Source organism: Kogia breviceps, chromosome 19, assembly GCF_026419965.1.
Source record: "Kogia breviceps isolate mKogBre1 chromosome 19, mKogBre1 haplotype 1, whole genome shotgun sequence".
Taxonomy (NCBI): Eukaryota; Metazoa; Chordata; class Mammalia; order Artiodactyla; family Physeteridae; genus Kogia; species Kogia breviceps.
Window position 1 is genome coordinate 11,194,724 of NC_081328.1, and position 22,392 is coordinate 11,217,115.

At 51.1% G+C, this 22,392-nt stretch overlaps 1 protein-coding gene across 1 annotated transcript in view; it reads left to right on the top strand.

Moving 5' to 3' along the window:
- The first annotated feature begins 11,476 nt into the window (after positions 1-11,476).
- Positions 11,477-22,392, top strand: part of ITGAE (integrin subunit alpha E) — a 45,894-nt gene continuing 34,978 nt past the window's right edge. Inside the window, exons 1-7 of the mRNA XM_067021497.1 lie at positions 11,477-11,492; positions 11,656-11,776; positions 19,359-19,450; positions 20,685-20,752; positions 21,104-21,221; positions 21,444-21,590; positions 22,002-22,117. Of these exons, the coding sequence (XP_066877598.1) occupies positions 11,477-11,492; positions 11,656-11,776; positions 19,359-19,450; positions 20,685-20,752; positions 21,104-21,221; positions 21,444-21,590; positions 22,002-22,117 (678 nt within the window). The remainder of the gene's footprint in view (positions 11,493-11,655; positions 11,777-19,358; positions 19,451-20,684; positions 20,753-21,103; positions 21,222-21,443; positions 21,591-22,001; positions 22,118-22,392) is intronic.

Consider the following 22,392-nt stretch of genomic DNA (forward strand, 5'->3'; position numbering starts at 1 on the left):
CCCTGGAGCTGCCCATCTCATCCTGCTGCCATGCAGCCTGCTGTTCCCAGGTCAGTCTTCACCCTGACTCATTCTGTGACCACAGCCACCCACTTCCCCCGGGGTCTCTGAGGTTGCGTCTGCATCGCTCGTGTGAGGAAGGGAACTGTGCTAGTGGCCTGTAAAACCTTACAGTGGTACACAAGCCAGCAGTCCAGGGCCGGCTCTGCTGTTGCACCAACTTCAGGCTGGGGCCTGGGGCTCTGCTGGCTCCTGCTGGGGGAGTGGGGAGGTGTCAGACCTGCCTCTGCCCGGGGCACAACCCCAGACCTGAGTGCAAGTGTGTGATGGGAAACCTTGGCCATTGAGGATGGGGGGACTGTAGTGTCCGCGGTGGCCCTGAGGATGGGGGAGGTGCTTAGCAAGGCAGACAGGTGGTGCGGGGTGAGAGGGAGGCTTTCTGTGCAGGAGAAACAGTCTGGACAGAGAGCCGGGTGTGAGGAGTGTGTTTAAGGAGACGCAGGGTGAGGTTTGAGCGGGAACAGAAGGCTTGTCTGCTCTGACGCTGCCTGCACCCCACAACCAGGACACGCTGGGCCCTAGGGGGCAGCAGGCCGCACGCACAGGGTGACCCTGACCCTCTGTCCCCGGCCAGAGGGCCCGCTGAGAATGCCTTCGGGTGACACACGGGGGATGGGGAAAGGGCATCCCAGGCAGAGGTAAGACGAGCACAGCGTCGTGGGCCAGCCAGCTGTGGAGAGCAGTCCACGCAGGAGCCAGATGCCTCCGACCTTCTCCGGGAGGCTGGCTTGGGGAGTGGCTGGGGGCCATGCGGGTGGTCAGGGTGCTGGTGGAGAGTGGGGGCACCCAGAGTGCCAGGCGGAGGGAGCTCGGGCCACACCCTGAGGACAGCGGGAAGGCCAGCAGGCCCCTCGCCCGGAGGTGACAATGGGGCGTGCCTGTGGTGTAGAAGCGAAGTCCTGGAGAAAGCGGGGGGCAGACAGGCCCGTGAGGAGCCGCTGCCGAGGTTCCATCCGGGGGGGTTGGGGCAGGAGGGCATGGGGAGGGGGAGACACTCACTAGAAATGTTTAGGAGGGAAAAGCACTTTAGCACAGAGCACAGCACTGTCTGCCCCAGACCTGTCGGCGGCCATGGTTATTAGGTAGCCTGTGAAGGGGGCCAGGGTGGGGGACCGGGGTATGAGGTTTGGGGCTGAGACAACGAGACTCAACATGGAAGACCCAGGCGGGTGGGTGGAGGGTGAGCTGCCCCACGGGGCAGTGGCCTGCAGACCTTTCTGGGTGCTCTGGACTGGGCGTCAGGACGGCTGAATCTAGTCCTCGTCCTATGGCCCGGCTCCTTGTATAGTGCGGGCAGACCATTCCCTGCCCTGCATCCACACCTCCGGGTTCAGTTTGCTAAACCGAGAACAGTGCCGTGAGAATGTGTATTTAAACTGCCCGGTGCGATGGGGGAGATAGGGGTGGGTGCGGGCAGTGGTGGCTGACAGGATGGAGGGGCCTCTGACCCAGCAGGCCTGTGTGGCCGGGACAGCTTGGAGAGGCGGCCCTGTGGGCGCTGTGGTGACAGACTCTGGTTCAGCAGGGCTCTCACCACTGGCAGCCCAAGAGGGGGGCTTGAGCTGGAGGGCAAGGCTGTCAGAGAACGTGGCAGGCCTCCCTTGTGGTTATAACCCTGACGTTAGCACCCACACACCGAGCCTGCAAGATGTCAGATGCTGCGCCCGGCCTTGCCCCACTAGACCGTACGGTCGCACATCACAGATGGGGAGACTGGGGTAAAGTGACAAGCCCAAGGTCCTTCAGGGACTCTGTGGCAGGGCGAGGATTTGAACTCAGGACTGTCTCCCTCCTGGGTGCGTGCTCTCTCCTCTGAGTCGAAGTGGGAAGAGAGGGGCCCCCCCTGATGGAGGCACAGCCCAAGCAGGGGGACCCCGCCAGGGGCCTGGGCGAAGTCTGCCCCAGTACGGCGGCCCACGCCTGGTGGACCCCAGACACTGGCTGGCCTGATGGGAAAGCTCAGCGGACCCGGTGGCACTCCTGAACACGCACACACATAAATGTGTTCCTCGCTGACCTCATTACCAGCTCGATAACCCAGAGCTCTGCCCCAGCTCTGAGCTGCTGGCACGACAGGGGCCAGGTCTCTGTTTACACCATACCCCCACGCTGCCCCCGCAGCACCTCCAGCTTTTATTAAAGGCTTCAGAAATAGGCAGACCTGGGCCCCAGACACAAATTACAGTTTGCTGACGGGCCATGAGCAATCACCCGAGCTCTCTGAGCCTCAGCACCTGAATACGGTACCTGGAAGACAGCAGGTGGTCCAGGAAGGTGGCTGTAATGGTCTCTCTGCTTATCTCCTCCCCTTTCCCAGCCCTCAAGAATCTTGCCCCAAGATCCCTCCGTTGAACAATGCAAAAATGGGGGTGGGGGCGTGGGGTAGGGGATCAGGAATCTCTGGCCCTCTTTGATGTTCCCAGGACACCTCATCTGGGCCTGGTACTGTGCTGAGCGGGACTCAGTGGTTGGGGGTGTGTCATGGATGACTCAAATCGATTACAGTTTTGGGGAGACAGACTTTATCACAGATCACTCTGACCCAGACATGATTTAGTCAGAGCCGGACAGAGACCCCACAGGATGCCAAGGGAGCTCAGGGACCACTGGGGTATACTCTGGTTGAGAATCTGGATTGGCTCCTGGGGCAGAGGTGGGAGAGTGATGAAGAAGGCACATCGGGTAGAGGGAACCGCCTGTGCAAAGGCCCTGTGGTGGGAGGCATGCAGATGGCGTTCAGGAAGTGGGGCCTCGAGGAGCCAGAGAGCAGAGCTAGCAGAGGGCTCACTGGGCTGGGCAGGGAGGTACCATGGACGCCGGGGGAGGAGGCTGGACTTATCACAGGGTTTCAATTCATGTCTGTTAAGTCACACAGATGGTAAAAAGGGGAAAGAATGCCTTCCAGTCGCCCCTTGTAAGAAGTGGGTAGTTCTCCCTTTTTAGTTTTTTTGACCTGCCCCATTATTTTAAAACAAGTTTTATTTTAGCACATGGTATATTTTTATGAGTCACCACCAATCATTCCGGGCAAGGCAGAGGTATAAAGGGAAAGGAATAAAGTACAGATGTCTGTTTTGTGCCAGGCTTGGTGAGGAGGACTGGGAATTGAGAGGAGAGAGTGGACACTACCCTCTCACAGGGTGCCTGCTCCTTCAGCCTTTGGAAGATTGGGGTTTTTTTTGTTTTTGTTTTTTAATGTTTTATTTATTTCGGCTGCACAGGGTCTTAGTTGTGGCATGCAGTAGTTGCGGCACGTGGGCTCTTAGTTGGCATGTATTTGGGTTGTAGTTCCTGAGCAGGGATCGAGCCCAGGCCCCCTGCATTGGGAGCTCAGAGTCTTACCCACTAGATCACCAGGGAAGTCCCTGGAAGGTTGGTTTTTAACAAAGTTTTAAGCATGTACAAAAATAAAGCAAATAACATTAATAAACCCAATCTACCCATCACCCAGATGACACAGCTATCAAGATCTTGCCGCGCTCGCTGCATTTATATATTTCACTGTCCCTTTTTGTTTCCTTTACCAAAGTATTTTGCAGCCTTGCTGCTCACAGTTTGGTCTGGGAACCAACAGCAGCCTGGCACCACTTAGCGGCGGTTAGACTAGGATCTTAGCCCCACTCGCTGACCTACTGAATCAGAATCTGCATTTTTAAGAAGATACTTGGGTGATTCATTTGCACATTAATGTTTGAAAGACAATCCCCAACACCAGTCATTTCACCCTTCAGTACTTCAATACGCATCTCTGAAGTACTTGGGGATGTTTTCTTACACAGCCATGATGTTCTCATCACCCAACACAATTAACAGTAATTCTTTGGTATTATCTAATACCCAGTTCTTAACTCAAATCTTCCTGACTGTCTCAAAATGTCTATTTCTAACAGTTCAAATCAAAAGAGCCAAGCAAGACCCACACATCACGTGTGGTTGCTATGCCTTTCTTAGTCTAGAGTGTCCCCCTAGCTCATTTTTGAGGTTTGTTTGTGTGTTTCAAATCTTCACTTTACTGCAGAGCTCAGTTGCTTGTCTTGCAGAACGTCTTCAGGGTCTGTGCGTTTGCTTCCTCTCGATGTGATTTGTCCTTCAATCCCCCACATTACCCGAAACTTGGAAGTTAGGGCTAATGCCTTCATTAAATTCAGGTTTAACTTTTTTGGCGAGCATCCTCTAGACAATCAGGAGGATTTTGCCGTACGTCCTGCATCTATCTCACTCCCTTTTTTCTGTTTCCTTTGCCGACCTATTTTAGAGAGTTGCCTCTCAGTGTGGCCTGAAGTCTGGCAGCTTGGGCGTCGCATGGGAGCTGTTAGAAATGCAGTGTCTTGAGCCCCCAGTATTCTTCCTAGGGCCTCATACTAGGAGGCACACATGCCTGGGGGGCCCAGTCTTAGCGGCGCTGAACTAGTGGGCTGGGGGGGGGGTCAACCTAATTGTGAAGTGCTCTATCAAAATTTCGTCTAAGTAGTTTCATCCATTGATGATCGTGGCCTGAATTAATTGTTGTATTTCATTATGACTTGCAAAATTGTGTTTTTATGGTTCTATTATTCCTTCCGCATTCATTAGTAACGATCCTTCTGTAAAGAACTTTTTCTCGTCAGCTAGGACCATTTGGTGACCCTAAAATGCAGCGCATACAGGAAAGGCAAGAAAATTGCTTCACGCTTTCCCTTTAATAGTCAATTTTCAGAGTAAGGGGATAATGCCCTCATGACTTCCAACGGTGAAAAATGCAGTGTTTTGATTTGTTTTTGTTTTCTCTCTGTCTTTCAAGTATCATTATGAACCCCTGGAATTTTTGTGTGTTCATTGTGCTTCAGACACTTGCAATTATTATTTGTTTACTGAACTGTAGTTGATTTACAATACTGTGCTAGTTTCAGGCACACAGCAAAGTGATCCCGTTATATATACAGACATATACATATATATTCTTTTCATTATAGGTTAGTACAAGATATTGAGCACAGTTCCCTGTGCTATACAGTAAATCCTTGTTGTTTACCTATTTTATATATAGTGGTGTGTATCTGTTAATCCCAAACTCCTAATTTATCCCTCCCCTCTCCCCGCAATTATTTTATTTTATTTTTTTTTTTTTTCCCGGTATGTGGGCCTCTCACTGTTGTGGCCTCTCCCACTGCGGAGCACAGGCTCCGGACGCGCAGGCTCAGCGGCCATGGCTCACGGGCCCAGCCGCTCTGCGGCATGTGGGATCTTCCCAGACCGGGGCACGAACCCGTGTCCCCTGCATCGGCAGGCGGATTCTCAACCACTGTGCCACCAGGGAAGCCCTATTATTTTTTAATGTAAACTTTTTTGAAGACAACACACGCAAAAATGGACAAATTCAGATCAGTGAATTTTCAGATTAAATCAAATCCACGTGCTGATACCAATTTCAAGAAACAGAGGACGTTACCAGCATCCCAGAAGTACCTCCCATGGCCCCCTCCACTTATTACCTTACCCCCAAGAGCAGCCACTCTCCTGACTTCTGATACCATGGATTCGTTTGCCTGTTTTGAACTTTGTATAAATGGAATTATACAGTATGTTCTGTTTTGCTCCTGTATTTATGAGATCCAACCCACCTTGTGGTTGATTATTTTCATTGCTGTAGAGTATTCCATTGGTGAATATACCACAGCATATTTTTTCTACTGTTGATGGATATTTGGGTTGTTCCAGTTTGGGGTTGTTATGCATAGTGAGGCTATGAAAATTCTTGTACATGTCTTTTTGTGAATATATGAACACATTTCTATTGGGGTTTTGCCTTAGGGTAGGATTGCTGGGTCATGTGTTATGCCTATGCTCAGCTTTAGTTGATAACTGCAAAACGGTTTGCTAAAGTGATTGTACCAATTCACATTCCCACCGGCAGTATTTGAGGGTTCTCGTAGCTCCACATCATCGTCAGCACTTGGTATTTTCTTTTTCATCTTAGCCATTCAGGTGGTTGTGTAGTGGTATCACATGATGATCTCAGTTTGCCTTTCTGTGAAGTCTGTTGGTGCCTTCTCATATGATTGCTGGCTATTTGGATAATCTCTTTTGTGAAATGTCCTTTTTCTGTTGGTTTACATGCCTTTTTCTTATTGATCTGTAGGAACTCTTTACAGATTCTGATATGAATCTTTTGTCAGATATTTGTATTGCAAACATCTTCTCTCTCTCCTGTGGCTTGCCTCTTCATTCTTTTTTTTTTTTTTTTTTTTGCGGTATGCGGGCCTCTCACTGCTGCGGCCTCTCCCGTTGTGGAGCACAGGCTCCGGACGGACAGGCCCAGCGGCCATGGCTCACGGGCCCAGCCGCTCCACAGCATGTGGGATCCTCCCGGACCAGGGCACGAACCCGTGTCTCCTGCATCGGCAGGCGGATTCTCAACCACTGCGCCACCAGGGAAGCCCTGCCTCTTCATTCTTAATGATGTCTTTTGTTCAACAGAAGTTCTTAAGTTTAATGGAGTTCAGCTTATCGATTCTTTCCTTTATAGCTAGTGTTTTTTGTGTCCTGTTTAAAAAGTATCCGTCTACCCCAAGGTCCTTTGTTTTCTCTTAAAAGCTTCATTGTTTCATTTTCATATTTAGGTATATGGTCTGTCTAAGTCCACATTTAAATCTTCAGTTCATCAGGAATGATGTGAGAGAAGAGTCAAGATTAATTCTTTTTTTCGATATTTGATATCCAAGTGACCCAGCACCATTTATTTAAAAGAGCATTCTTTCACCACTGTTCCTCACTGTCACCTTTGTCATAAATCAGGTGCCCCTATGTTTCTGGACTCTCTGTCCCATTGATCTATTTTCTATCCTTGTGCCAATATAATTCTGTTTTAATAACTATAAGTTTATAATAATCTTGATAAATGACAAGTCCCCCAATTTTGTTTTCTTCTTCAAGAGTGCCTGACTATTCTTGCCCTTGGCATTTTCATATAAATTTTTAAAATTGGCCCGTTAACCTGACCCTCCCCCCAGTAATTTGCTAGGATGTTGACTGTGGTTGTATCGAAGCTATAGATCAATATAGTGATAACTGACAATAACACGGACTCTTCTAATTCACGCACATCATCTGTTCCTTCACTTTAGATCTTTAATCTCTCCCAATCTTTTAATGGTTCTTAGTGTAGAGGTTTTGCACATCTCTAGTTGCAGTTACTCTTAGACATTTGATTTTTTTATGGCTTTTGTTAACGGCGTCTTTAAAATTTTTTCATTCTTCGTTTGATCATTGATGGTGCGTAGAAGTACAATGGTTCTTTGTATTTTGCCTCTGTATCCTGTGACCTTGCTCAGGGCACTTATTAATTCTCAATGTTTGTGGATCTGTTGGATTTTTCAATCTATTTAATCATGTCATCTGCAAATAATGAGTTTTTTTTTTTTCCTTTTTAATCTTTGTGCTCTGTATTTTTTCTTTTTTCTTACTGCTGGAAAACCTCCAGTAAAATGTTGAATAGAGGTGGTAAGAGTGAGCATCCCTGTTTCATTTCTGATTTTAGGGGGAAAGCTTTCAATAACTCACCAATAATAATGATGTTGGGAATTCCCTGGTGGTCCAGTGGTCGGTTAGGACTCCATGCTCGCTCACTGCCGAGGGCACAGGTTCAATCCCTGTTCAGGTTCATGAGATCCCACAAGCTGCGTGGCATAAAATTTAAAAAATAAAATAACCCTGGCGGTCCAGTGGTTAAGACTCTGCACTTCCACCGCAGGGGGTGCGGGTTCTATCCCTGGTTGGGGAACTAAGATCCTGCATGCCACGTGGTGTGGCCAAGAATTTAAAAAAATAAAAATTAAAAAAAAAAAAGAATGATGTTTGCTGAAGGATTTTTATGGATATTCTTAATCAAAGACATTCCCTTCTATTCCTAGTTTGCTATGAATTTTTTAAATTACAAATCAGTATTGTATTTTATCAAATACCTTTTTCAGCATCTATCATAATGATCATATGATATTTTTCCTCCTCTTTTTTCTGTTAACGTGATGAATAAATTGATTCTTTTCGAACGTCACACCACTCTTGCATTCCTGAAATAAACTCCACTTGGTTATAAGGTATTATGCTTTTTATATACCCGTGGGTTTGATTTGCTAATGTTTTGTTTAGGAGTTTTGCATCTACGTTCAAGAGAGAGATCGCTAATGTTCCTTTCGTGTGTCGCTCTTGTCAGGCGCTAATATCAAGGCCGTGCTGGCCCCACAGAATGGTTGGAAAGTGTTCTCTTATTTTGTCTTCTCTGGAACAGTTCATGTAAGATTGGCATTTCTTCTTTACGTGTTTGGGAGAGCTCACCAGTGAAGCCATCTGGGCCTGGAGTTAATGGATTCCGTTTTTAAAATTTGGGATCATTCAGATTTCACTTCTTTTGTCAGTTTTGGTAAATTTATTTTTCAAAGCATCTGTCCTTTTCACCTAAATTGTCAAGCTTACTGGCGTAAAGTTGTATATACTATCCTCTTATTATTTCATAAATGTCTTAGGCTCTGTTCTGATGTCCTCTTTTCATTCATATTGGTCATTTATGTGTTTGCTTTTTTTTTTTTCTTGATCAGTGTTGCTAGGGGGTTTTATCAGTTATATTACTCTTTCTAAAAACCAAACTTTAGCTCTGTTGATTTTCCCTACTGTAGGTTAGTTTTCTATTTCACTGATATATGCTCATGTCTTTATTTCTTCCTGTACTCTCTCTGGGCTTGATTTGCTATTCATTTAGCTTTTTGAGATGGAATATTACATAACTGGTTTTCAGCCTTTTTTTTAGCATATGCATTTGAGGCTCTGCGTTTCCTCTAAACACTGCTTTAACTGTATCACACAAGTTTTAATTTGTCCTATGTTAATTCTCATTCAGTTCAAAATATTTTAAAGTTTCCATTATGATTTTGTCTTTGGCCCTAGGTTACTTAGAAGTACATTGCTTAATTTCCAAGAAGTTAGAATTTTAAGCAGTGGAGTAACATGCTTTTAAAAATTCTTTCTGGCAACTGGTATGGAAAGGATGTACCCAGAGGGAGAAGTCTTGGAAGAGAAAGGTCAGAAGACTAATGAATGTGTCCAAGCAGGAGACAGTAATGTCAATGGGCAGAACTGAGTCCCTGAAGACGCCAAAACGCACATGAGAATTCTGAGAATGATAAAGGTGGTATTTCAAATCTGCAGGGATAATAGGAGCTATTTGAGAAGTAATGTTGAGACAGTTTCATTTTGGGGGGAGAAAAAGTAAAGCTGGATATATGCAAAAATAAAGTCTAGATGAATCAAAGACTCAAGCATAAGAAATGAAACAGAAAATATCGAAGAGAACATGAGTGAATTAAATAATCTCTGAGTGGGAAAGCGTGGCACAAAACTTGAGTCATACAGGAAAAATAATTTGACTACATAATAAATGTAGATGTGGGGAAAAATATAAGCCAGTCAAACAAAAAGCTAAGTGAGAAACAGTCTCTAACACATTAACAATTTCTTTTGGACAAAAAGCTCTTATAAATTAGTAAGAAATAAAGACCTCATAAAAATGGATAATGTATATGAATAAGCAGGAAACAAACTTATAATAAGAGGCTTGACTTTACTCATAATTTTTAAAATATGGGTTTTTTTTTTCAAAAAAAATTTTTTTAAAGAGCTGGGCTTTTTAAAAAAATTTATTTAATTAATTTTTTTTTGGCTGTGTGTTGGGTCTTTGTTGCTGCGCGCGGGCTTTCTCTCGTTGCGGCGAGCGGGGGCTGCTCTTCCTTGAGGTGCGCAGGCTTCTCATTGCGGTGGCTTCTCTTGTTGCGGAGCACGGGCTCTAGGCGCGTGCGGGCTTCAGTAGTTGTGGCATGCGGGTTCAGTAGTTGTGGCTCGCGGGCTCTAGAGCGCAGGCTCAGTAGCTGTGGCGCATGGGCTTAGTTGCTCTGCGGCATGTGGGATCTTCCCGGACCAGGACTCAAACCCGTGTCCCCTGCATTGGCAGGCAGATTCTTAACCACTGAGCCACCAGGGAAGCCCTAAAAAATAGTTTGGGAGCAAAATGATGAGATACTCTTTTAAAACAAGGATGAGGAGGTCCGCACAGTCCGGTTAAGCGATGCTGTGAGGAAATAGGCCTTCCATTCTGTTGTTGGAATATGAATTGGCGCACCCTCTTTGGGGGACAATCTGTCTATATCAATTTTCCCCAAAACATTTTTAGTGAAGAATTTCAAACGTACGGAAAATTTCAAAAACCTGTGCAGTGGACAACCACATACAACACTTAGATTTTACAATGTATATATTTTTGTATATTACATATATGTAAAATATGTGTGTGATAGTGCAAGTATAACAAAATGTTGACAATTGTAATTGACATATATAAAAATATGTTTATTTATATCCACCTATATATAAACATCCATCCATATATATTCATCTATCCATCCATCAAGCCATCTTATATGTATATTTATTTTCTGTCTTATATTTTGATGCATTTCAGAGTAAATTGCAGACATCAGCACACTTCATCCCTAAACATTTCATCATACATACCAACTAGAGTTCAATATTTCTTTATGGTTCTTTTTTTTTTTTTTTTAGGTAAAATTTACCTACAGTGAAACACACAGATTTTAAGTGGACCATTTGATGTGTTTTTGACAATGCACACCTTTGGAATCCAAACTCCTATAGAGATATAGGACATTCCCATCACCCAGGAAGCTCCTTTCGGCTCCTTCCCAGTTAATCCCCATCCCGCATGAGCCCAGGCAGTATTTTTTTTTGCTGTAGATTAGTTTCGCTGGTTCTAGAACATCATATAAATGGGATCGTACAGCAGATCCTCTTTTATGTAAGACTTCTTTCACTGAGCATAATGACGTCCATGAGTCACCCATCGTGTGTGTGTGTCAATTGTTCGTTCCTTTTTACTCCTGCGTAGTACTCCATTGTCTGAATATGTCAGTTTATCGATTCCCCAGTTGCTGGACATTTGGGTTGTTTCCAGTTTGGGACTGTTACAAATAAAGGTGCTATAAACATTCTTTTTCTGAGGTATTTTTGAGGACGTGTTTTCTCTTGGGTCACTTGATGGGCAGGTACGTAGACAGAATGTATGCAGACCCTCACCCTGGGGCCCGTGGTCTATTTTAACTTTGGTACATGACACGGTGATGAGCATGTGCTCCGTGGAGTGCACAGTGGGAGGTGTGAGAAGGTAGCTAGTGCTCTGGGACAGAACCAAGGAAGGCCTCCTGGAGGAGGGGGCCTTGGTGCCAACACAGCTGGGTTTAGTGGGAGGACCAGGGGCTCTGGGTCAGACACGCCTGCATTCCAGTCTTATTCCCATGGAAGAAAGATTCCTGGTGGTGGGGGGACTCCCCTGGTGGTCCAGTGGTTAAGATTCCACACTTCCGCTGCATGGGGCATGGGTTTGATCCCTGGTCAGTGAACTAAGATCCTACATGCCATGCGGTGCATCCAAAAAAAAAAAAAAAAATCCTTGTGAGTCTTGCTTTCCTCATCTGTAAAACGGGGATAGTGGCACTGCAGGATGTGATGGAATAACGGTGCCTCTTTTGTTAAATGATGTTCTTTTCTCTTCAGGCCTGGCTCCCCTGGCCACCTTCAACGTGGACATGCTCCGGACCTGGGTGACTCCCAAGGGAGACGTCCCCTACGTGCTCAGCTCACTTCTGCATCAGGACTCCAGCACCAACCAGACCTGGTGAGTGGGGCCTGGTGCACGGGGCGGGGTGCGTGAGGACTGAGGAGTCCTCGGGGAGCCTGAGAAGGCCCCCAGACAAGGCCTCGGCACCCCACCCCCCAGCCTGGGGAGAGCCCTCTTTCAGAAGGGTGTGCAGGGGAGAGGCCGTTAGGTCAGGGCCCGCTCTCCCAGCCCCGGGCCCTCTCCGGGGATAGGGGAGGGGAGGCTAAAAAACTTTTGAAATAAAGTTTATCAGGGCTCTTTTGTCTGTTACAAAAGTAACGTGCTCAACATAGAAATTTTGGACAGTGACGGAAAATATTTCTTTTAAATGGAAAATATGAGGCAGGTGGGCGTGGTGGTTACGAGGAGCCTGTGCCTCTGGTCGCCGTGGCTCGTGGTTCGTGGTTCGGTGATGGCTTCGCTCTGTATTTATAGCAAGGCACGCAAACCCCAGCCTCAGTTTCTCATCTCTGCAGTGGGGGTGGCATTTTCCTACCTCACGGGGTTGTTGCAAAGAGTATTTGAGTTCATGCACATAAAGTGTTTGGAACAATTTCTGGCCAAATTTAAGATCAATACGTATTACTTGGTATTTTAAACTTCTCATCTGTACCCACCTGTGAGATAAGTAAAACGTTTTAAGTCTGATAGCGTTCTGCTGGTAAGGGTGTGGTGAAACAGGAACTTGTAGGAATGTGAGTTGGTGTAACCACCTGGGAGAACCATTTTGCCGTATCAGGTAGAGCTGAGGATGCAGGCGGCCCTTGATTCGGTGATTCCACCCCCAGATACCAACCCTAGGGAACTTTGGGGGCACACCTAGAGATATTGACTGTGACGTTGTTTTGAAATAAGCATCGTCGGAAAAACGGAAGACATAAGGTGTGAATCATCCAATGCGACACTGAAAGCAGGTAAAATGAACGAATTGAGTGCAGTGGTTATGAACCGGATCAGTCTCTAAACACATTGTAAAATGAAAAAGGCAAGTTGCAGAATTATTTATACCGTGGCCGTTCACTCTGCAGGCATTTATACCATAGCACCTACTGTGTGCCAGGCCCTGAGGGAACAGTGGTGAGCAAAGCAGACACAAATCCTTATGCTGAGGGGAAATAGGCAATAAGCCAGTAAATCCAATGTAGATTCTGTCGGACAGAGGTGTGGTGGTGTGCTGATTAGAGACATGTCTTTGGTTTTAGGAGAAGTTCTGCAGTGAAGGGTCACGACACACACTCCCACGTCCCCTGTTGTCACCAAGATGACGTTTAGAGCTGCTCATTCTGAAGCCAGGGTTCCGTCAAGGTTCCTGTGTTGCGTATCGTGGCTGTATCTCTTTAGTCTCCCTTGCCCTAGAGCAGCCCTTCCTCTCCCTGCCTGGTTCGTGGCAGGGCTCTTGCTGTGCTTGCGCCACTGCCCAGCTGCCCCTGGCTGGTTCCCTGCCCCAGCCCTCACCTGCCGCTGTTGTGCTTTGCTTCTGGTCCACGGTGAGGGGTTTCCTTCAGACCCGGCACCCCTGAGCCATGAGCCCAGGGTCCAGATAGCTTTGGGGCAGAGCCAGGTGAGGTACTCAGGGCTCCTGGCTGAGTGGAGCTGTTTGGTAGCAGATGGGTGGGCCGTGGTGGCTCCCGAGGCAGCCCCATAGCCCTGGACTTGGGCTGTGGCCACGCCAGTCAAGCGGGCTCGGACCCCATGCCTGATTTCCTCACCGTCCAGTGAAGAGGCTGGTGACCCTTAGAGTTAAGTGCTGAGGGCAGGGCCCATTCACTCATTCATTCATTCATCAGTATTTATGGAGCAGCTACTCAGTGCCAGGCGAAGCTAGGGGGATAAGATACTAAAGGAGACACAGTCCCTGCCCTCGCGGAGCTCCCAGGCTCTTGTGGGAAACAGACAAGTTGGTCGATGACAGGAGGGGTGAAGAATGCTCTGTGGGGACGTCCAGGCTGCGTTGGGGACATAGAGGCACGTGTGTCCATCAGCCAAAGGATGTACCTCGACACTGGGACTCAGGGGCTGAATAGGAATTAGTGTGAGGAGGCATGGGAGGGGGAGTCGGGGCTGAGAGCTGCTTGGTCAGAAGTCTGGAAGCCAGCCTGAGCCAGGTGGGGGGCTGGGAAGGTGTCAGTAGCTGAAACTGAGCGTGATGAGACATTGGATGGGGGAGGTGGGCCGTGCTTTGTCACCCGGCACAAAGGTTTGGGGAGCCTGAAAGGCTTGAAGGGCGGTGAGAAGGCTGTTAGGAATGTGCTGGCTCCAGGAAGAAGGATTAAAGGTGAGCATCGCTGTGTTTTGTCTCGGTAAAGTTTTACCGCCTCACCTATCGCACAGAAAACTGCACGCCCTCAGAGTGCCACTCAGCGAATGTTCACGAAGTGAGCCAGCCACGTGAGCAGCGTCCAGATCAAGAGGCAGAACAGGACCAGCCTCGCATAAGCCCCCTGCAGCCATGCGCTCCCTTCCACGCACACCCCAGGCGAGAGTTAACCCCCGCTCCCACCCCCCCACCCCCCGGCGCAGCTCTGCACTCGCTTTCACTGGGTGAATGCACTTCTTTTCATCAGGCACCGGCTGCCCAGCAGTGGAATTGCTGGATCGTGGCTTCTACGCTGGGTCAGCATTCAGTTTTACCAAAGTGTGCAACGCATGAGCGTTCTGCAGCCCCCCACTCATCGAGGGCAAGGCCGGGTTTCAGCCCCGTTGTGACCGTCTCCCGCCGAGCCCCCTCCCTCCAGTACCCCAGCAGGGCCCTCACCACTCCGGCTTCAGACCCAACAGACTTTAGCCCCCCTCCCTCAGAAGCCAAGCCGAGGGCTTCCCTGGTGGCGCACTGGTTGGGAATCCGCCTGCCAACGCGGGGGACACCTTTTCGAGCCCTGGTCCGGGAAGATCCCACATGCCCTCGGAGCAACTAAGCCCGTGCGCCACAACTACTGAGCCTGCGCTCTAGAGCCCGCGAGCCACAACTACTGAGCCTGCGTGCCGCAACTACTGAAGCGTGCGCACCTAGAGCCCGTGCCCCGCAACAAGAGAAGCCACCGCAACGAGAAGCCCGCACACCGCAGCGGGGAGTGGCCCCCCACTCGCCGCAACTAGAGAAAACCCACGTGCAGCAACGAAGACCCAGCGCAGCCAAAAATTAATAAATAACATAAATAAATGTATATGTTTTTTAAAAAGCCAAGCTGAAAGGCCACAGTGGAGGAGGGGCCTTTGAAGTACCCAGAGCAGAAGGTGCCGAGCCCCCCAGGGGTGGGGGGAAGAGCCCACCTGGGCCCAAGAAAACCTCCCTGGACACCTGCTGAAGCAGAGAGGGTCTCACGGGTTTGAACGTGCAGGGGGGAAGGATGTGGTGGGCTGGGTTCCTGCCTCAAACCTTGGAGCTTGAGACCACGGGCTGCTGCACAAGGCAGGAAACGTGCTTCTGGCCGCCCCGGCCGCAGAGGAACAGGCTGGGCTCCTCGTGCAAGGATGACACGTGCCTCTCTCTCCCTCATGTTGTTTCTCCGTAAGTTGTAACAGCCGGGGGCGGCAGCATCGTGGACTTGGCCGCTGCAGTGGAGTGGAGTGGAATATAACGAAGGCCTTCCCCCGGGCGGTACGGGAATAGACTCTGAGGACAGAGATGAGTGACAGCCGGGGGTGAAGCCAGGAGATGGGCTGCACTCAGCGCAGGTGTCATAGTGCCCTTGGGGCTGTCAGCTGACGGTGAGCTCAGTTGTAGTTAAGTTTGCCAGCCACTCAGTCGATAAACCTGGAGATCAAGAGACCACCCACCATGGTGGAGGTGGTTAAAGGGGTGGCGGCAGAGGCAGCTCAGACGGGGCCCCGGCCCTCGGCATTGCGTGACTGTGATATGGGCGGCAACCGTGGGTTCTGCAGTGCACAGCCTGTGCGGCTGTACATGGTGGTCTCTCCAGAACTCACAGTCTAGGTGGGAGCAAAAGCCAGCAATAAACGTAGGTGTCCAGTGGTGAGGGCTTCCTGGAGGGCTTGGAGGGGGGCAAGGTGCTCCTTCTTTTGGGAAGGCTTCCTGAGGAGCTGGCACTTGGGAAGATTGTTCTGCAGGAAAAGGAGCTGAAAGGCATTGCAAGCGGAAGAAGCAGCTTGGGCCAAGGCCTAAAGAAGGAAGGAGGGCTTCCCTGGTGGCGCAGCGGTCGAGAATCCGCCTGCCAATGCAGGGGACGCGGGTTCGTGCCCCGGTCCGGGAGGATCCCACATGCCGCGGAGCGGCTGGGCCCGTGAGCCGTGGCCGCTGAGCCTGCGCGTCCGGAGCCTGTGCTCCGCGACGGGAGAGGCCACAACAGTGAGAGGCCCGCGTACCGCAAAAAAAAAAAAGAAGGAAGGAGAGCTGAGGCTATTCCAGGCCTGCACCTACCCCACCAAGACGTCGTCAGGTTGGATCCCAGTTCTGAGCCCACCTTTGCGGGGGAGCAGAGAATAAGGCGCTGGGCCCAGGGCTGAGGCTCAGGCTGGGAGGGGTCTGGGGAAAGAGGCAAGGTTGTTGAGCAGGTGACCTAATTTAGGGGCTCAGCTGCAAGCCCACAGAGCTCAGCTGCACGTGGTCCTCTGCCCCTCAGCCTTGCCCCAGATTAGCCCCCTCATGTGCTGCCTCGGCTGTTGTCCAGTCGTCATTGAACAAATGTTTACCAAACCCCTGCTCTGGGCCAGCCACTGTTCCAGGTGCTGGAAATAACATGGCAAACGAGAGGCAAGGGGAACTTGGGGAACTTGTGAGGACTTGGACTTGGTTCACTGTTACCAAGCTCCTCTCCCCCTAGACTGTAAGTTTACTTGGGGAACTTAGAGTCTAGGGAGAGAGACAGATAATAAACAGTAAACAAGTAAACAGGATGCTCTCCAGCGGGGACAAGTTCTGGGAAGGAAATAAATGGGACAATGCAAAGCAGAGTAACTGGGTTGTGAGGTGAGGCTGGTTGCAGAAAGCATTTGTGAGGAAGTGACAGTTAAGCGAGGCCAAGGAATGAGAATGAGCCAGGATGGGGAGAGAGGGGGGCACAGCAAGGCAGAGGGCCCAAGCCAGGAAAGAGCTGGGGGCAGCCTAGGAACGGAAGCCAGCCAGTGCGGGGCTAGAGCTTGGAGAGCAAAGGAGCAGGAGGTGAGTCTCAGCGGTGGGGAGGTGCTAGATCGTGCAAGGCCCCGTGGGCTGCAGCAAGGGGTATGGACTCTTTGCCTAAGTGCATGGTAGGCAGCTGAAACAGGGGAGTGACATGGTGTAATTTACAAGGGTAAATTTATTTTATTTTTTATTTTATTAAAAAAAATATTTATTTATTATTTACTTATTTGCCCGTGCTGGGTCTTAGCTGAGGCACGTGGGATCTTCGTTGCGGCACGCATGCGGGATCTAGTTCCCCTGCCAGGGATCGAACCCGGACCCCCTGCGTTGGGAGCTCGGAGTCTTACCCACTGGACCACCAGGGAAGTCCCAAGAGCAAATTAAAAAAAAACAAACAACAGAAAAAATAACAGGGGGCTATTACGACACACCAGGCAAGATGATGGTAGCAGGGGAAACAGAGAGAAGAGATGTTCTCTAGATATAGTTTGGAGGAAAAACCAACAGGGTTTACTGATGGATTTGATGAAGGGGATGAGTGAGAAGACGAAGCAACGGTGCCCCCAGGCTTTGGACTTCAGAACATAGTGGTTGGTGGTGCCACGTACTGTGTCAGGGAAGATGGAACGGTTCAGTTCAGGCAAGGGAGAACCAGACCGTAGTTCTGTTTCGAACATTCTAAGTTTGAGATGCCTATTAGACAATGGGCAGTTGTTTATTTATCAGTTTCCTAGGGCTGCTGTAACAAGTCACCACACACTTAGTGGCTTAAAACGGCACAACTTATTATCTTACAGTTTGGGAGGTCAGATGTCCAAAGTGGGTCTTACTGAGCTGCAATCGAGGCATTAGCAGGGCTGTGTTCCTTCCAGAGCCTCGAGGGGAGGATCTGTTTCCTCACTTCCTTTAGGTTCTAGGCGCTGCCTGCATTCCTTGGCTTGGGGCCCCTTCCTCCACCTTTAAAGGGTCCATAAGGACCCCTGTGATTACATTGGGCCTACCCAGATAATCCAGGATAAGTTCCCCAACACAAGGTCTTTAACTGAATCTACGAAGTCCCTTTTGCCATAAAAAGTAGCGGCTTCGTGGGCTCTGGGGATTAGGACGCGGACTTCTCTGGGCAGGGCAGGGCGTCATTCCGCTTTTGAGAGCTGAGCTGGTCTGGCCTCTGGCAGAGGGATGCTGGCATTGCAGATATAAAGGTGGGAATGTCAGCATTGATAGGTGTATCGAAGCCGGGGACTGGAGAGGATCAGTCACCAGGGAGAGCGTGTGGGCGAGGAAAACAGGGACACCAGGGACGTTTAGAAGTCAGACAGTGAGCGAGCAAGCAAAGGGGTGTGAGAAGGAGTAGTGAGAGAGGTCAGGGGAATCAAAAAGAAAGTGACTCAAGGGGAGAGATGGTTACTCGTGCCCCGGGCTGTTGAGAGGTTGAGGGAGATGAGGGCAGAAAGGTGTCCCTTGGATTTGGCCATGTGTGGACCACCGCTGACCCTGACGGGAGCCCTGTCAGGGGTGGAAGTCAGCTCGGGGCGGGGTAAGCTGGGGAGGGCACACACACAGGTGTTGTCGATTTTATTATTATCCTGTCAGCCATGGAGGTAAGTGAATGATATATTTCATAATTTTTTTAAAATGTCAAGTAACGGGAGGGGAAGAAGTGGAAACATGACCTTGTTCCTGGCCCCCAAACCACTGTAACTCATCTTGACCTGTCTAATCCCCTTTATAAAGCTTCCCCTTTATAAAGTCCTCTGTGGCTTCCTACCGCCCTCAGCATAAAACCTTGGGCTTGGTTCACTGCTACCAAGCTCAGCCTCGGGCCCCTTCCCCAGCAGCCTCTCCTCACAGCTCCTAGGATGGGGAGCTCTCTCCCTGTCTCGGGGCAGCCCTGATCCTCCCTGAGCAGCACGCACGCTGAGAACGTTCCGGCTGACGCTGGCTCTCTGCTGTCTCCCTGGGCAGGGGGCAGAGTTTGCCACTGGGAATCACGTCTCCTGAGGCTGCCTTAACCAGGCTGAGGGGCCCAGAACCTCCAGTTCTGACCTGCCCCTGGGAGAGGGGCACAAGTGTGCTCTTCTTAGGAAGTGCTGTCACTGGGGCCAGGCGGGGCAGGCGCCCTTGCAGCCACCAGGAAGGCAGCACTGTCCCCAGCAGAAGCAACTGTGCTGCTGGTGGCTTCCTGGTTCCCCCCACCGCCATCAAAGAGCAGCGAGTCTTTGTTTACCACCGGTATCACCCCATTTCTGTCAGGGTGGGCCAGCAGGCAGAGAGGGGGTGCATTTAGCCGTTTCCTGTCTGGAGCTGTGCAGAGGTTGAGCCCATGCCTCCCTCGTAATGCAGATCCACCATCCTGGGCTGGGAGCCTGCCCGCCTTTCCAGGCCTGGTCTTCTCCATAGTTTTCCCCATGGGGAACCTGTGGGTCTGTGGGCCTGGAATGGAAGGACTGTGTCTGGGCAGACAGGGAGCAAAAGGGAAGCGCTGACCAGCTCAACTTTGCTGCCTCCTCTTCTGCTCAGGCTCCTGGTAACCAGCCCCAGAACCAGCAGGACGGCAGGGCCCCTGTATCAGTGTTCCCTCATTCAGGATGAGCTCCATTGCCAGCCAGCAGGTGAGTCAGCCCCTGCTTCCGGGAATGCTCCCAGGACCTCCTTTCTAGGAATCCCATTCATCCAGCCCAAGCATTCCGGTCTCTCCACCCTAGACTCCACCACCAGCCACAGCCAGCCTGCCATCCTGGTGCCCAGTCCCATCCCCACCCAACCCCAACCCCCAACCCACCTTGCCGGACCCAATCCTAACAACAAAAATGAAACCTCAAATGGATGGAGTGCTTACTGAGTCACCTGACACTCTGCTAAGTGGTTGGCGGACTCTTAATCCTCAAAGCCACACCATTTTACAGAAGAGAAAGCTGCAGTTCAGAGAAGTCCTTCGCTTTCCACTGTGACTAAGGTCACGCATCTGAGCAGCACCACAGATGCAAACCCAACTGCACCCGATTCCAACACCCAACCTACTGCAACTCACCACGCCTCGATGGAACCCAACCCTCCCCCCCCCGCCACCGCCCCCGCAATCTAACTGTGGCCATCTTAGCGCCTAGCACGGGGTCTGCCATGTATTAGGCGCTCAATAGTGCCGTTTGAATGAACAAAGGAATGGACCTAATTCGCTCGTTGACCAAACTCTCCCCATCCTGCCCAGCCCAACTGAAGGCGCACTTTGCTGACGACCGCTGGGCCATGTCAGGTGGAGTCCTGGTCTCTGTGGGAGGCGCTGTGTTGAACAGCCTCCATCTCTGCCTCAGAAGGGTACACGGTCCAGCAGGGTGACTGAGTGACCCTGGGACTCAAAAATGCAAGTCTTCTGAGGCCCACAGTGGGGAGGGAGGGGAAGGAGCTACACTTCTGCCCCTGGGGGTGTGGGGCAGTAGGCTTCCCCGGAGACGGGACTTTGCGAGGGGAGAGTTCCTTGGATGCTAGGGCCAGTCCCTCAGCCTCTGGCCGTTGCTCCCTGGCGCTGCACACACCTGCCAGCTGGTGCTTCTCTGCCCGCCAGCCCAGGGGGACCAGCGCCAGGTCTCAGTCTTTCTGGAACCCTATCACCATCTGTCTCAGGCCGGGCACAGAGCAGCCATCATGGGGCCTATGTTGAACGAGGCACCGAATGAGCCTGGGAGAGAGGCCTGTCCTTGAAGGCCCTCATCCAGCTTCTAGAGGATTCTCTGAGTGGCCAGCTCTGCCTCATGGGGCTTTGACCAAGATGGCCCTGTGCCCTCTGACCTTGGCTCCTGGGTTGCCTCCCGGCGTTCCTCCCTCCTTACCTGGGCCTCACTGTTTCAGAGAATGTCCCCATCCCAAAGGGGAGGTACCGTGGAGTGACAGTTGTCCGGAACCACCATGGTGTTTTGGTGAGTGTGCATGGCGAGGGAGGATGGAGGGCCTTGGGGAGCTGGCGCTGCCCCTGTGCTTGACCGTGTGGATACCAGTCCCGACTGGCATGTTGTTCTCAGGGCTGAGGCCAGCTGTGTCCCCGGCAGCCCCAGGGCTGACACCGGCTCTGAGCTGGGCACTCGGCGTGACCCAGCACACTGACCGTGGCAGCGGCTCCTACCCCTGGTGAGGGGCGAGCAAGCTGTTCCTGCGCCCCCTGCCTGGTTGAGCCACTGGGCTCTGACGTGGGGGTGGGGGTGTGGCTGCGACAAGGGGGCCTGGGCTGGGGGTGACCCGGGCTTTCCCCTCCTTTTCTCCCCCTCCTCTAGATCTGCATTCAAGTGCCGACCCGGTGGCCCCAGAGCCTCAGCTCACAGCTCACAGGCAACTGCATCCTGCTGGCCCCTGACCTCCGTCCCCGTGCCCAGGTCTACTTCTCCGACCTTGGTAAGGACTGGACCCTCGTTGGACGGCTCTGAAGGGGTATCCCGGGGTCTGCAAGAAGAGGCGCCAGCCCGTGGTAGATGCAGCGGGACACAGAGGCCCGGGGAGGGCAAGGCAGGCTTAGGCCCCATGTGAAGGAACCAGGGCAGAGCTACGAGCAGGCTTACCTGGAGGTGAATGAGGAGACCGTCTGACTCTGAGCTCTTCCATGTGTACTTTTTAAAGAAAAATTACTGGACCCTGATGCCCCTGTGGATGCTGGAGACTGCTCCAGGAACAAAAAAGGCAGCACGGAGAACACAGCCAGGCAGCGGCGGGATTTGAAGGTGGAGGAGGAGGAGGAGACAGAGGACGAGGACGAGGAGGCAGCTGGTGAGAAGAGGCCAATCTGGGTTGCTCCCAGAGCTGTCAGAGCTGACTCCCTAGGCTGGACCTCCAGGGGTGAGGAGTGCCTGGGTCCAAGAGATGGAGAGCAGTGGCTGGATTCTACAGGCCTGGCCGGTCCCAGCCCTGTCTCTCTCCATCTCACAGATGGGAAAACCGAGGCCCGGAGAGTGGGGGTGCTGGGAGTGACTCACGCAGCAAGTCAGAGCCTGAGCAGGTTCTGGCTCTCTCTCTGCCTCCGAGGCAAAGGCTTCACTCTTGGGAGCAGCACCGATGCCCTCCCTGAGCTGAGCCCGCAGGGCTTGAACTGGGTCGGTGCCCTTCAGGGCATGACGAGTTGCCCTCACTCTTGCCCCAGATGCCAAGCCCACTCCTGACCTGTTCCCTGTCTTGGCCCAGGCACTGAGATCGCCTTCATCCTGGATGGCTCAGGAAGCATCGATCCCCCGGACTTCCAGAGAGCCAAAGACTTCATCTCCAACATGATGAAGAACATCTACGAGAAGTGCTTTGAGGTGGGCTTCCCTAAGAGCTGGACTCACACAGCTTGTGTGTTATCTACCGCTGTGAACAAACCACCTCAGAACATCCACCAGCGATCTGCTCTCCTTCTGTGGGTCGGCTGTTCGGTCTGGGCTCAGCTGGGTGGTTCTTTTGCTGGTCTTGCCTCGAGTTATTGCTGCAGCTGCACACGTCTGGTTGCTTGACTGGACCCTAAGATGCCCTCGCTTGTCTGGACCGTGTGTCTCCAGCAGCCCAGCCCAACTCTGTCATGGCAAGCACTTTCCAA